We start from the raw sequence: 15,453 nt of genomic DNA, 5'->3' as shown, positions 1-15,453 counted from the left end.
AGGCTGCGGCGGGTTCTGTGGGTGAGTGGAGGGGGTAGGTCCCACCTGGAAAGGCTGGAGGCCCCCGGGGGCAGGGGCGTGCGGGGACCTGGGTCTCCCAGGGAGAGGTGGGAGTGTGGGGAGGGGTCTCGCAGCGGGTCAGGCTCTGGGGGGCTGGACGGTGGGGGTCTCCCGGGCGCAGGATGGAGATGGGGGGCTGGCAGGGCGGGAGGGGGCCGGGCCGGGCCGGGCCGGGGGGAGGGTGCAGCGGGGGGCGGGTCGGGGGGGCCGGGCCGCGGGGAGGGCCGCCGGGCTGGGACAGCGCAGGAGAGCCGGGCGCTCGCAGACAGAGCCGCGGCGTGAAGCGGGGCAGCCGGGACCCCTCCGCTCCTGCCGGGCTCCGCAGACCCCCCTCGGCCATGGCCCGCCCCGGGCTGCTGCTGCTGCTGCTGCTGCTGCGGCCGGCTCTGTGCGCCCGGGCAGGTACGGGGGCAACGGGGTCTCCCGGGGTCCCTGTGGGGCACGGAGGCACGTGGGTGTTCTCTGTGGGGGGGGGCACGGGGGGCGCAGGGGGGCTGTGTGCGGGGCGCAGGGGGTCTCCCGGGGTTCTCTGTGGGGCACAGGGGGCACACGGACGTTCTCAGTGTGAGGGGCACAGGGGGTCTCCCGGGGTTCTCTATGGGGCACGGGGGCACACGGGGATTCTCTGTGCGGGGCGCAGGGGGTCTCCCGGGGTTCTCTGTGGGGCACGAGGGCACACGGGGATTCTCTGTGCGGGGCGCAGGGGGTCTCCCGGGGTTCTCTGTGGGGCACGGGGGCACACGGGGATTCTCTGTGCGGGGCGCAGGGGGTCTCCCGGGGTTCTCTGTGGGGCACGGGGGCACACGGGGATTCTCTGTGCGGGGCGCAGGGGGTCTCCCGGGGTTCTCTGTGGGGCACGAGGGCACACGGGGATTCTCTGTGTGGGGCGCAGGGGGTCTCCCGGGGTTCTCTGTGGGGCACGAGGGCACACGGGGATTCTCTGTGTGGGGCGCAGGGGGTCTCCCGGGGTTCTCTGTGGGGCACGAGGGCACACGGGGATTCTCTGTGCGGGGCGCAGGGGGTCTCCCGGGGTTCTCTGTGGGGCACGGGGGCACACGGACGTTCTCAGTGTGAGGGGCAGGGGGTCTGCGTGTGGGGTCTGTGTGGGGAGCAGAGGGTGGGGGAGGGAGCGGGTGAGTGCCCGGCTGTGCGCCTCGCTCCGGGACGCAGTGGCGGGGTGGGGGTGGGTCCGTGCCCCGGGTGGGGGTCTGGGCAGGGCAGGACACGAGCTCAGTGCCCAGTCCAGGGCTGGCGGGGGGTCGTGAGCACTGAGGGACAAGGAGGGGGGCAGGGGCGCAGCGCTCCTGGCAGGGTCCTCTGGAGCCCGGGCTCGTGGGGGAAGGAGTTGGGGGGGTGCTGTGTCTGGGGTCTGGGTGTGTGAGTGGAGAGTCGGGGCCGGCTGGGGTGAGTGCTGGGTCAGGGGAGCCGGCACAGGTGGGTGAGTGCCGGGGGGGGCAGGCTGGGGTGAGTGGGGTGGGTGCTGGGTGGGGGGGCAGGGTGGGGTGAGTGCCAGGTCAGGGGAGGCTGTACAGGTGGGTGTGTGCCGGGGTACGCAGGCTGGGGTGGGTGTCGGGTGAGGGGGGCAGGCTGGGGTCGGTGTCGGGCGGGGGGGGCAGGCTGGGGTGAGTGCCGGGGGGGTGGAGTGGGGTGAGTGCCGGAGGGGTAGGCTGGGGTGTGTGCCGGGTCAGGGGAGGCTGGGGTGAGTGGGGTGGGTGCCGGGTGGGGGGCAGGCTGGGGTGGGTGTCGGGTGGGGGGCAGGCTGGGGTGGGTGTCGGGTGGGGGGGCAGGCTGGGGTGAGTGCCGGGGGGGTGGAGTGGGGTGAGTGCCGGAAGGGCAGGCTGGGGTGTGTGCCGGGTCAGGGGAGGCTGGGGTGAGTGGGGTGGGTGCCGGGTGGGGGTGCAGGCTGGGGTAAGTGGGGTGGGTGCCGGGTGGGGGGCAGGCTGGGGTGGGTGTCGGGTGGGGGGGCAGGCTGGGGTGAGTGCCGGGGGGGTGGAGTGGGGTGAGTGCCGGGTGGGGGGCAGGCTGGGGTGTGTGCTGGGTCAGGGGAGGCAGTACAGGTGGGTGAGCGCCCAGGGGGAGGCCCCGGCTGTGACGGCAATGCCTGGGGCCAAGGTGTCTCTTCCTGTCACCCCCCCGCCGGCTGCGGTGCGGAGTGCCCAGAGGCGGCTGAGCGGCTGTGGTGCCTGTCAGATGATGTGGCACAGACAGCACCGTCGGCCCAGGCACCGCAGGCCCTGGCTGGTCCGTGGGGCAGGCACAGGGGTGCCAGAGGGAGATATCGGAGGACCAGGGGCAGGTGGGGGGGCCAGAGGGAGGGATCGGAGGGCCAGGGGCAGGTGGGGAGGCAAGGGGCAGGCGTAGGGGTGCCAGAAGGAGGGATTGGAGGGCCAGGGGCAGGTGGGGGGCAAGGGGCAGGTATCGGGGTGCCAGAAGGAGGGATCGGAGGGCCAGGGGCAGGTGGGGGGCAAGGGGCAGGTATCGGGTGTCAGAGGAAGGGATCAGAGGGCCAGGTGGGGGGCAAGGGGCAGGTATGGGGGTGCCAGAGGGAGATATTGGAGGACCAGGGCCAGGGGGAGGCAAGGGGCAGGCGTAGGGGTGCCAGAAGGAGGGATCGGAGGGCCAGGGGCAGGTGGGGGGCAAGGGGCAGGTATCGGGTGTCAGAGGAAGGGATCGGAGGGCCAGGGGCAGGTGGGGAGGCCAGGGGCAGGCGTAGGGGTGCCTGAAGGAGGGATCGGTGGACATGGAGCAGGCACCGGGGTCGCAGGGGGGTTGAAAGCGCAGGAGGGTCAGAAATTCAGGGGATCTGAGGTGTGGGGGGAGTTGGGGACAGCCGGGATCTCGGGGTAGCAAGACCTGGATGAAGGAGTCACAGAGACGGGGCGTGGTGGAGGGGCAGAAATTCAGTGGGTGCCACGTGTGCCCCAGCTTCCACATTCCCATCCATCCAGGTCTTGGATCCCCTCTTCTTTATTTGACCCTCAACTTTAGCTCCCCCAAGTTCCTGTGGGGTGGGAGTCCCCCCACGGTTTGGCAGCCGGGCGTGGTGGGGTTCCACTGGAATTGGGGCAGGGTGGGGCTGTCTCTGGCACTAGTGTCGGCCGGCACCCCCCATAGGCCATGTGAGGTGCGTCCCTAGATCCCCCCACTGGCCGTGGCCTGTGCTCCCCCTGAGCCCCCAGTGCCCATGTGGCCTGTGCTCCCCAGGCCTGCGTGCACAGAGGCCCTTTGTGCAGGGAACAGAGCCGGCGTGTGCTCCGGCCGCCGGCGCAGGGGCTTATTTATCTTTGGGCTGCGGCTTCCCCCAGGCCCCCTGCGCAGCCTGGCCCTGCTGGCGGTTGGCTGGAGCCATGCTGGGCTGTGAGTGTGTGTGTGTGTGTAAAACCCTGGGGCTGCGAGTGTGTGTGTGTAACCCTGGGGATGCAACAGCAAGGCCCCACTCTGCCCCAACCCCTAGTCCTTCCCCTTCATTCCTCCCTGCTTGGCCCCCGGCACCAGCAGCCCCCCCCCACTCCACTGCCCCCTTATTCCCCAAGTCATCACCCCGTCCCCTGTCCCCAGCTCCCTGCACTGGCTGTGTGTGTATGTGGGGGGCAGCCACACTTGTGTCTCCGAGTAGTGTCTGGAGGGAGCCGGGTGTCTATCCACCCACAGGGCATGTAGGAGGTGTGGGGGTGCAGTTGTGCTCCTGTGTCACCCCCTGCGAGGGGGGGCATGGTTATGAAGTGGTGCCTGTCTGTGTAAAGGTGTGTCTTCTCCTGGGGTGTGTGTGGCATTGGAGGTGTGTTTGTTTAGTTGTCTGCCCTGGGGTGTGTGTGGTATTGGAGGTGTGTGTACAGTTGTGTCCCCCACCTGGGGGGTGTGTGGTGTTGGAGGTGTGTGTGCGTAGTTGTCCCCCCCCCAGGGTGTGTGGCTTTGGAGGTGTGGGTTTGCAGGTGTCTCCCCATGCCTGTTGCGTAGGTGTGTTCCTGCACACGCCCATCGGGTGCCTGGTCACTGGGCTGCTGGGGGCAGTTGAGTGCCGAGACACCCCCCCCACACCTGGCATTTCCATTGGCTGGGGGGCAAGGAGGAGGGGGCAGGGGGGGGACAAGGCCCATGGGAGACCCCAGGGTTGGGGGGAGGAACAGCAGGGGCTGGTTAGCCCCAGGGTGGGGCCCAAGGCCAGCAGAGTGAGGCAAGGGGGCACAGCTGCTGGGGAGGGTGGTAGCAGCTCCCCCCATCCCCAGCGTCTGCCCCCCATCCCCAGCGTCTGCCCCCCATCCCATGTACCCTCCCCCATCCTGCGTCCATCCCCAGCAGCTCCCCCCATCCCATGTCCCCCCCATCCTGTGTCCATCCCCAGCATCTCCCCCATCCTGTGTCCCCCCCATCCTGTGTCCATCCCCAGCAGCTCCCCCCATCCTGTGTCCATCCCCAGCATCTCCCCCATCCCATGTCCCCCCCATCCTGTGTCCATCCCCAGCAGCTCCCCCCATCCTGTGTCCATCCCCAGCAGCTCCCCCCATCCCGTGTCCCCCCCATCCTGTGTCCATCCCCAGCATCTCCCCCATCCTGTGTCCCCCCCCATCCTGTGTCACAGAGCCCCACCAGGCTCTGGGGAAGCTGTCAGGGACTGGGGGCCCTCTCTGAGCCGCCCCTCTTCTCTGCGTCTGTCTGTGGAGGCAGCAGCCCCTCCAGTGCAGCTCTTCCTCCCGGCGAGGGTCTGCGGGAGCAGCGCAGTTAGGGTGCCCCGTTTGCACTTCAGGGGGCAGGGGGTAAGTAGCTGGGACTGTGGGTGTGGGGTGTCTTGTGGGTCTCGGAGCACTGTGCACTTTACCCCAGAGAGGGAGACAGAGGCACAAAGCAGGAATGGACTTTCCCCCCCCGGGCTAGAACCCAGGAGTGTTGTTCCCAGCCCCTACCCCTCGCCTTAGCCCCTAGCACCGGCCCCCGGCTGAGATAAACCCAGAAGTCCTGGCTCCTTCCCAGCACTCCCAGCCCCCACCAGAGAACCCAGGAGTCCTGGCTGCCAGCCCCAGCCTGCTTTACCCACTAGCCTCCAGTCCCTGGCCTGAGCCGGGACTAGAAGGCTGTGGTCCCGGAGGGGTGGGGTTATGCATGTGTGGGGTGGGGCAGCCAGTGGTGTGACCCCGCCCCCAGCCCCTGGCTGTGTGAATGGCTCTCTCATTGCATTGCCGTCTGGGGGCCCAGCCAGCCACCAGTGGCCGGACTCACGTTCCTCTGGTTTGCCAGCCCCCACCCTCACCTCTGGGGCAGCAGAGGAAAGGGCCCTTCAGCCCCCCCATTCTTGTGCTGACCCCCCAGCCTGTGGGGCTCAGAGCCATTGGCACAGCTCTGAGCTGGGGGAGGTGGATGCTCGGCCTCTGTCGGCCCCCCACCAGGTCACTGTCTGTCTGTCCATCCAGCCCAGAGCCCAGTGTCCTAGCATGTCCATCTGTCCTGTCTGTCCCTCAGGTCACTGGGTCTGTGCTCAGTGACCCCCAGCTTCCCGGTGTCTGGGTGTCTGTCTGTCTGTCCCTGGGTCACTCTGTCTGTCTGTCCCTGGGTCACTCTGTCTGTCTGTCCATCCTGCCCCTCAGGTCACTGGGTCTGTTGCAGTGACCTCAGCTCCCTGGTGTGAGTGTCTGTCTGTCCTGTCCTTGGGTCACTCTGTCTGTCTGTCTGTCCTGTGCCCCCAGGGTCGCTGTCTCTGCGGTGAACCCTGCCCACCACCCCAGCGTCTCCTGTCCCCCGGGTCACTCGGTCACTCCAGCCCCGCGCCGCTCGCCAGTGTCTGAGCGTGTCTGTCTGTCCTCTCACCTAGTCTGTCTGTCCCTGCCCTGGGGGCTGGGGGCTCTGGCCAGTCACTCCTGGGGGCTGGGAGGGGCCAGAGCGGCTGGGATTATGGAGTGCTGCAGGGTCCTTGGTCTGGGGACGGGCTGCGGTGGAACCTGGTGGGGCCGGGGCTGAGGGGTGGGTGCACCAGGTCCCCCACGCATGGTGGGCTCATGGATATTTTGGGAGAGTGGGAGGGGGAGTCCCAGCTGCCCCTGGGACTGGCACAGGCCTTCTGGGGTGAGTGGCTGGCACAGAGCCGGTCGTGGCTGCGACAGTGTGTGACCTGGGCTAGGACAGATGCACAGCCAGGCCGTGGTCTGGGTTCCAGGCAGGCAGGCAGGCAGGGTGCAGTCTGGACAAGGGCGGACACAGCGCGCCTGCAGCGAGGCCGAGCGTGCGACCTGGGCTAGGACAGATGCACAGCCAGGCCGTGGTCTGGGTTCCAGGCAGGCAGGCAGGGTGCAGTCTGGACAAGGGCGGACACAGCGCGCCTGCAGCGAGGCCGAGCGTGCGACCTGGGCTAGGACAGATGCACAGCCAGGCCGTGGTCTGGGTTCCAGGCAGGCAGGCAGGGTGCAGTCTGGACAAGGGCGGACACAGCGCGCCTGCAGCGAGGCCGAGCGTGCGACCTGGGCCAGGACAGATGCACAGCCAGGCCGTGGTCTGGGTTCCAGGCTGGCAGGCAGGGTGCAGTCTGGACAAGGGCGGACACAGCGCCTGCAGCGAGGCCGAGCGTGCGACCTGGGCTAGGACAGATGCACAGCCAGGCCGTGGTCTGGGTTCCAGGCAGGCAGGCAGGGTGCAGTCTGGACAAGGGCGGACACAGCGCGCCTGCAGCGAGGCCGAGCGTGCGACCTGGGCTAGGACAGATGCACAGCCAGGCCGTGGTCTGGGTTCCAGGCAGGCAGGCAGGCAGGGTGCAGTCTGGACAAGGGCGGACACAGCGCGCCTGCAGCGAGGCCGAGCGTGCGACCTGGGCTAGGACAGATGCACAGCCAGGCCGTGGTCTGGGTTCCAGGCAGGCAGGCAGGGTGCAGTCTGGACAAGGGCGGACACAGCGCGCCTGCAGCGAGGCCGAGCGTGCGACCTGGGCTAGGACAGATGCACAGCCAGGCCGTGGTCTGGGTTCCAGGCAGGCAGGCAGGCAGGGTGCAGTCTGGACAAGGGCGGACACAGCGCCTGCAGCGAGGCCGAGCGTGCGACCTGGGCTAGGACAGATGCACAGCCAGGCCGTGGTCTGGGTTCCAGGCAGGCAGGGTGCAGTCTGGACAAGGGCAGACACAGCGCCTGCAGCGAGGCCGAGCGTGCGACCTGGGCTAGGACAGATGCACAGCCAGGCCGTGGTCTGGGTTCCAGGCAGGCAGGCAGGGTGCAGTCTGGACAAGGGCGGACACAGCGCGCCTGCAGCGAGGCCGAGCGTGCGACCTGGGCCAGGACAGATGCACAGCCAGGCCGTGGTCTGGGTTCCAGGCAGGCAGGCAGGGTGCAGTCTGGACAAGGGCGGACACAGCGCCTGCAGCGAGGCCGAGCGTGCGACCTGGGCCCAGGAGACGCACACAGACAAGGTGTGATGGGGCAGGGTGGACAGACAGTGACCTTTGACCCCCACTTCCCCTCCCCTCCCTCCCCTGACCCCACTTGCTTGTTGCTCCCCAATCTTCGCCTCCCTCTTCCCTGATCCCCCTCCCTGCCCCCAGCCACTGCCTCTTGCTCTTCCTCCATCTGCGTAAATCCTCCCACCGACCCCCACACTGTGACCCCCCTCCTGCCCCTTCTCCCCTCACTTCCTGCTACAACCCACCCCTTCTCCCTTCCCTCGCTTTCTGTTTCTCCCCCTCAGGCACAGGCTCCCTGCAGCGCTGCCCCTCCAGCCCCGGCTCTGGGGTCTCCCCTCCCCGGGGAGTTGTGCTATGCAGCCCTAATGGCTTTTCCTGGCGCCCGCTCGGCAGGCAGAAGAAAGGTGTCTCTGTGCGGCTGGCGCGGCCTGGCTGGGCCAGGGCCAGGGCCAGGGCCAGGGCCCGGCTCTGTGCGGCCAGGGCCGGGACACCTTGGCTGGGGACGTGGCTCCCAGGTGGGCCCCCAGTGTGTGTGTTGGGGGCGCACTGGGTCTGCACTGCCAGCTCTCCAGTGCTGCGAGCTTCCTCGTGGCAGTGCCCCCCGCAGGGAGTGATGGGAAGGTCCCTGGAGCACTGCCCCCGGTGGAGCTCTCCCAGCGCTGCGCCCGTCCCTTGGCGGTGGCCTGAGCTAAGGCTCTGGTCTGTCTCCCTCGGTGTCCTGGGGCGGATGTTAATAGGTGCCAGATGCTGAAGGGAACAAGGGGGCAGTGTGGGGGAGGGAGTCAGACTCCTGCCCGCACAACAGCCTGTGAGGGAGGGACTGATGAGAAACCCAGGCTGGGGCTGGCTGGACCGCTGAGGGCAGGGCCAGGTGTGGAGCGAGGCGGGTGGATGTGGGGGGGGCACTGCCCAGCCTCTCCAGACCCTGGACGAGTCCGTCGCCCCCCAGGCAGGGCAGCCCTGGCAGGTGGGGAAGGTCCCAGGCTGGGGCTGGGGTCAGAACCTCTTCCTGGCAGGGGGGAGGGGGGATTCCCGTCCAGGACCCAACCCGAGAGCCCAGGGCTGGGGAAGGCTCGTTTGCTGCTGGTTTGCCTTGCAAGCCCGCCCTGCAGCATCGCTGTCTGCCTGCCCTGCACCCTGTCCGGCCGCCTGCCTCAGCCCCCGCCCCAGGCACATGCTGCCCCCATCCCTGGCTGGGAGGGGTCGGCCCCCAGATGTGGGCGGGGAGTGGGAGCCAGACCCGGCTGGAGCTGATGGGTTCTGCAGGCTGGTTTCTGTGCAGCGTGGAAGTGCTGGGGGCGGGGCTGCGCGTGAGCGCCACGGGAACGGGGGGCATTGTGGGGGGGTGCACATCTGGGGTGACAGACGTGAGCAGTTGTGGAAGGGGCCTGGCATGCCTGTGACGGGGGGGAGGTGTAAATGTGGCACCGGTGAGCCCTGGGTTACGTGGAAATGGCGATCGTGCAATGCATGGCAGATGACACCAGGTGGTGACTGACGTGGGTGCCGTGGTGAGGCGGAGGTGGTGCACCAGTAGTGGTGAGGGGGCTGCGTGTGGCCTGGGGCGTGTGCAGCAGAGAAGAGGGCCTGGTGAAATGGTACATGAGGCCAGCGTGCTGCTGGAGGAGGGCAGCTCCGTGTGCGCGATGGGGCGCAGGGTGGGGCGGGATGGGGGCTGCGTGTGGGCAGGGGGTGATGGTGAGAGGGTCGTGCAAGTGAATCGCTTTCCTCCTCGCTCTGTGCTTGTTTGCCACGTGGCCGTGCCCTTGCCACATGCGTGTTTCCCAGCGACCCTCACCCCACCCCCCTGCCCCCGCCCCAGTGGCTGGGAACAAAGCTCCCCTCGCCTGGGCTGGGAAACCCGGCTCTGGGCATTCCAGGAGGGGGGCTCAGAATTTGGGTGGATGTGGCCAGTGCACCTCAGGGGGGATCCCCTCCCTCCCCCGCCTGCACGCCAGCCTCCAGGCACCTGGGCAGGGGAACCCCCGACAGCCAGGCTCCTCCGCTGCCCACACCCCCACTTTCATGCAGCTGCGCCTGCCTGCTCCTGGTGCCTTTCTCCACCGCTTCCCGGTCCCCCACCCCCGACCAGGGCCGGGTTCACGTGGGGAGAGACAGGTGTCATGGCTGGAGGGGAAGAGGCTGGTAGGTAGCTGGGCTGGAGGAAGTCGCCATGGTCCCTGCCAGGCAGGGGGGCTGTTGGCAGAGCTCTGACCCCGCCCCTGTATCCCGCAGCAGAGCCCGTAGATGTGCTGAAGGCGCTGCAGTTCCAGGCGCTGCCGGAGGGTGTGCGGAAGACGACGGGGCTCTGCCCGGCCAGGCGGGCGGGGACGGGACCAGACGTGGCCTACAGGATATCACGGCAGGCGCAGATCAGTGCCCCCACCAGGCAGCTCTTCTCAGGTACTGACTGCATGGGGGTGGGGTCCCCCACGCCCCCTCACGTGGCATGTGCCCCAGCCTGTGGCCCATGGGCCTTATTCCCACTTGCGCCCCACCCCCATGGCTGGGCCCACGCCCAGTTCGCAGCATGTCCCACGCCCACTGGTGGCACATTGCCACGCCCCTGGGAATGTTCCACACCTCCTGTGTCAGTGATGGAACATTCACGGGTCCCTTGGAAGGGACCTACACCTTCCGTGTCCCTCGTGGGATGGGACATTCCCACCCACCCACCCTTGGAATCTTCCCACACCTCCCATGTGTCTCGTGGGACATTCCCACCCACCCTTGGAATCTTCCCACGCCTCCCCTGTCTCTCGTGGGACATTCCCACCCACCCACCCTTGGAATCTTCCCACACCTCCCCTGTCTCTCGTGGGACATTCCCACCCACCCTTGGAATCTTCCCACGCCTCCCCTGTCTCTAGTGGGACATTCCCACCCACGCTTGGAATCTTCCCACGCCTCCCCTGTCTCTCGTGGGACATTCCCACCCACCCTTGGAATCTTCCCACGCCTCCCCTGTCTCTCGTGGGACATTCCCACCCACCCACCCTTGGAATCTTCCCACACCTCCCCTGTCTCTCGTGGGACATTCCCACCCACCCTTGGAATCTTCCCACGCCTCCCCTGTCTCTCGTGGGACATTCCCACCCACCCACCCTTGGAATCTTCCCACACCTCCCCTGTCTCTCGTGGGACATTCCCACCCACCCTTGGAATCTTCCCACGCCTCCCCTGTCTCTAGTGGGACATTCCCACCCACGCTTGGAATCTTCCCACGCCTCCCCTGTCTCTCGTGGGACATTCCCACCCACCCTTGGAATCTTCCCACGCCTCCCCTGTCTCTCGTGGGACATTCCCACCCACCCACCCTTGGAATCTTCCCACACCTCCCCTGTCTCTCGTGGGACATTCCCACCCACCCTTGGAACCTTCCCACACCTCCCCTGTCTCTCGTGAGACGTTCCCACCCTCCCTTGGAATCTTCCCACACCTCCCCTGTCTCTCGTGGGACATTCCCACCCACCCTTGGAATCTTCCCACACCTCCCCTGTCTCTCGTGGGACATTCCCACCCACCCTTGGAATCTTCCCACACCTCCCCTGTCTCTCGTGGGACATTCCCACCCACCCTTGGAATCTGCCCATGCCTCCCCTGTCTCTAGTGGGACATTCCCACCCTCCCTTGGAATCTTCCCACGCCTCCCCTGTCTCTAGTGGGACATTCCCACCCTCCCTTGGAATCTTCCCACACCTCCCATGTGTCTCATGGGACATTCCCACCCTCCCTTGGAATCTTCCCACACCTCCCCTGTCTCTAGTGGGACATCCCAACCCACCCTTGGAATCTTCCCACGTCTCCCCTGTCTCTAGTGGAACATTCCCACCCTCCCTTGGAATCTTCCTACGCCTCCCCTGTCTCTAGTGGGACATTCCCACCCACCCTTGGAATCTTCCCACACCTCCCCCATCTCCAGTGGGACATTCTCACCCTCCCTTGGAATCTTCCCACGCCTCCCCTGTCTCTAGTGGGACATTCCCACCACCCGTGGAATCTTCCCACACCTCCCGTGTCTCTAGTGGCACATTCCCATCCACCGTTGGAATCTTCCCACACCTCCCCTGTCTCTTGTGAGACATTCCCACCCACGCTTGGAATCTTCCCACACCTCCCCTGTCTCTAGTGGAACATTCCCACCCTCCCTTGGAATCTTCCCACACCTCCCCCGTCTCCAGTGGGACATTCTCACCCTCCCTTGGAATCTTCCCACGCCTCCCCTGTCTCTAGTGGGACATTCCCACCACCCGTGGAATCTTCCCACGCCTCCCCTGTCTCTAGTGGAACATTCCCACCCACCCTTGGAGCCTTCCCACGCCTCCCCTATCTCTAGTGGGACATTCCCACCCACCCTTGGAGCCTTCCCACGCCTCCCCTGTCTCTAGTGGGACATTCCCACCCACCCGTGGAATCTTCCCACACCTCCTCTGTCTCTAGTGGGACATTCCCTCCCACCCGTGGAATCTTCCCATACCCCCCGTGTCTCTAGTGGGACATTCGCACCCACCTTTGGAATCTTCCCACGCCTCCCGTCTCTAGTGGGACATTCCCACCCACCCTTGGAATCTTCCCACGCCTCCCGTGTCTCTAGTGGCACATTCCCACCCACCCTTGGAATCTTCCCACACCTCCCCTGTCTCTTGTGAGACATTCCCACCCACGCTTGGAATCTTCCCACACCTCCCCTGTCTCTTGTGAGACATTCCCACCCATGCTTGGAATCTTCCCACACCTCCCCTGTCTCTAGTGGAACATTCCCACCCACCCTTGGAATCTTCCCACGCCTCCCGTGTCTCTAGTGGGACATTCCCACCCACCCTTGGAACCTTCCCACGCCTCCCCTGTCTCTCGTGGGACATTCCCACCCTCCCTTGGAATCTTCCCACGCCTCCCCTGTCTCTAGCGGAAGATTCCTGTGCCCCCTTGCAATGCTCCCGCACCTCCTGTGTCACTTGTAGACCAGCTCTCCCTGTGCCTGGTGCCCTGCCCCCACCCCAGTTCCCTGCTCCCCTGCGTGGTCCCACAGCCCCTCCTGTCTCACAGGGAGGTTTCCGGAGGATTTCTCCATCATGGCGCTGGTGAAGCCCAAGGCCGGGACCCAGGCGTTCCTGCTGTCCATCTACGACCAGCAGGGTACCCAGCAGCTAGGCGTGGAGTTGGGGCGCTCGCCCGTCTTCCTTTACAAGGACCAGAGTGGCCGGCCTGCCCCTGAGGACTACCCGCTCTTCCGGGGCATCAGCATCGCTGACGGCAAGTGGGTACCTGCCGCCCCTGCCCCTAAACTACCTGCCCCCAAGAGCTGCCCACGGTGCCGGGTGCGAACACTTCTGAGAACTATTTTTCCAGAGCAGCGGCAGGGGGGCCCCTGGGTACCGCTGCCAACCCCGCTCCAAACGCTGAGTGTTCCCGCTTCCATCCCTCGCAGCTGTCTGTCTGTCCTGCCGCCCCCCCGTGTCTGTCTGTCCTGCCGCCCCCCCGTGTCTGTCTGTCCTGCCTCGTCCCATCTCTGTCCTCCCCCCCCGTGTCTGTCTGTCCTCCCGCCCCCCGTGTCTGTCTGTCCTGCTTCGTCCCATCTCTGTCCTTCCCCCCGTGTCTGTCCGTCCTGCCTCGTCCCGTCTGTCTGTCCTTCCCCCCGTGTCTGTCTGTCCTGCCTTGTCCCGTCTGTCTGTCCTCCCCCACCGTGTCTGTCTGTCCTGCCTCGTCCCGTGTCTGTCTGTCCTTCCCCCCCGTCTGTCTGTCCTGCCTCGTCCCGTGTCTGTCTGTCCTTCCCCCCCCCATGTCTGTCTGTCCTTCCCCCCCCCATGTCTGTCTGTCCTGCCTCGTCCCATCTGTCTGTCCATGTCCCCAGGTGGCACCGGCTGGCGCTGAGCGTGCACAAGCAGTCGGTGACGCTGATCCTGGACTGCAAGAAGAGAGTGACCCGGCTGCTGCCCCGGGGCCCCCGGCCCATGATCGACACCCGCGGCGTCACTGTCTTTGGCACCCGCATCCTGGACGAAGAGGTTTTCCAGGTACCAGCTCCTGCCCTGCTGCCCTGTGTGATGGGGTTCAGGGGTCCCCCTGCACTGCACCCCGTCCGCTGGCAGGAGAGACTCTCACTCAGCAGGTACAACAGCAGGTTTATTAGGCAACAGATGTCCAGTTTCTCACAGAAGCGTCAGTACAGCAGCCCGAGACAGTCCTTCCAACCCGTCCTGGGGAGAGGAGCCCAAGGGGGGCCCCTCTGGGGTGTAGCTTCCCCCCTCCTGAGGCTGGCTGCTTTCCAGCTCTCCCTTTTCCTAGCCTCTAACTGCCGCCCCCGATTCAAACCCAGCTCAGCTCCTCCCTCCTCTTTGTTCAGGCAGAGGTGTCACCTGCCAGGTGTAGCCCCAGGGTCATCCTTAGCCACTGGGAGCTGCTGCTTGCCTCAGACATCCAGCCTGACTCACACATGCACTCCCCCCACTCCATTACACCCTGCTTGTCCGGCGCCCCCCAGCAGGGCCTTGGCTGGAGCCCTGTGTCTTCCCTGAGACTGGCTGGGGTGGGGGGGTGATGCCTGGCGGGAAACTGGGAGTTATTTTGGGTGGGGTCATAATGGGACAGTGGGCCGGTATCAGGGTAAAGTCTCTCCTTCCTTCCCTCCATCCCCCTTCATCTATCCCCCATCCACCCCCACACCCCTCATCCAGTCCCCCATCCTCCCTCCTGTCCTCCATCCACCGTCTCTCACCCCTCCCCACCAATTCCCTCCTTCCCTCCCCCATCAATTCCCCACCCTTCCTTCTCTCCCTCCCACATCCGTCCCCTTACCCTTGCTCTCCCCTCCCCATCCTGCCCCGTCCATTCCACCACCCCTCCCTCCCTGGCCCTCCCGCACTGGCAGAGCAGGGACCCTGGAGCACCCAGGCCCATGGGTGCCTGTCCCATCCCCTGCCCTTCTCTCCCCTGCAGGGCGACATCCAGCAGCTGCTCATCGCCCCGAACCCACAGGCAGCCTACGACTACTGCGAGCACTACAGCCCCGACTGCCACGGCCAGCCCCCCGCCACCCAGGCGCAGCAGGCGCAGCAGGGACCTGCCAAGCCCCAGGTGAGGGGTGAGGGCGACTGGGATCTGTGGGCAGGGTGGTTATGGGGCTCATCAGGCTGGCTGAGCCCATGGGTCTGATCTGAGGAAGGACATGGGGCTGGTCAGGTTCCTTGGCTGATGTAGGGGAATACAGGGCTGTCTGAGCCCCTTGGGCTGATCTGGGGGGAAATGGGGCTGGTGGGTTAGGATTAGACTGGGTGGGGGGATGCAGGACTGGCTGGGCCTGTGGGGCTGATCTGGGGGTGGATATGGGGCAGGTGGGTTAGGGTTAGGGTTAGACTGGGTGGGGGAATGCAGGACTGGCTGGGCCTGTGGGGCTGATCTGGGGGTGGATATGGGGCTGGTGGGTTAGGGTTAGGGTTACACTGGGTGGGGGGATGGAGGCTGGCTGGGCCTGTGGGGCTGATCTGGGGGTGGATATGGGGCAGGTGGGTTAGGGTTAGGGTTAGACTGGGTGGGGGAATGCAGGACTGGCTGGGCCTGTGGGGCTGATCTGGGGATGGATATGGGGCAGGTGGGTTAGGGTTAGGGTTAGACTGGGTGGGGGATGGAGGACTGTCTGGTCCATGGGGCTGATCTGGGGTTGGATATGAGGGTGGGGGGTTAGGGTTAGGGTTAGACTGGGTGGGGGGATGCAGGACTGGCTGGGCCTGTGAGGCTGACCTGGGGATGGATATGGGACTGGGGGGTTAGGGTTAGGGTTAGGGTTAGACTGGGTGGGGGGATGCAGGACTGGCTGGGTCCATGGGGCTGATCTGGGGGTGGATATGAGGGTAGGGGGTTAGGGTTAGGGTTAGACTGGGTGGGGGGATGGAGGCTGGCTGGGCCTGTGGGGCTGATCTGGGGGTGGATATGGGGCAGGTGGGTTAGGGTTAGGGTTAGACTGGGTGGGGGAATGCAGGACTGGCTGGGCCTGAGGGCTGATCTGGAGGTGGATATGGGGCAG

General features: G+C 66.3%; 1 protein-coding gene across 1 annotated transcript in view; it reads left to right on the top strand.

Annotated features, from left to right (window-relative positions):
- Positions 1-398: 398 nt before the first annotated feature.
- COL11A2 (collagen type XI alpha 2 chain) overlaps positions 399-15,453 on the top strand; it is an 81,297-nt gene continuing 66,242 nt past the window's right edge. The window contains exons 1-5 of the mRNA XM_075016855.1: positions 399-462; positions 9,669-9,836; positions 12,480-12,690; positions 13,285-13,447; positions 14,370-14,507. Coding sequence (XP_074872956.1) covers positions 399-462; positions 9,669-9,836; positions 12,480-12,690; positions 13,285-13,447; positions 14,370-14,507 — 744 coding nt within the window. The remainder of the gene's footprint in view (positions 463-9,668; positions 9,837-12,479; positions 12,691-13,284; positions 13,448-14,369; positions 14,508-15,453) is intronic.

This window comes from Carettochelys insculpta, chromosome 22 (genome assembly GCF_033958435.1).
Source record: "Carettochelys insculpta isolate YL-2023 chromosome 22, ASM3395843v1, whole genome shotgun sequence".
Classification (NCBI taxonomy): Eukaryota; Metazoa; Chordata; order Testudines; family Carettochelyidae; genus Carettochelys; species Carettochelys insculpta.
This window is presented reverse-complemented; position numbering and strand designations above follow the sequence as displayed.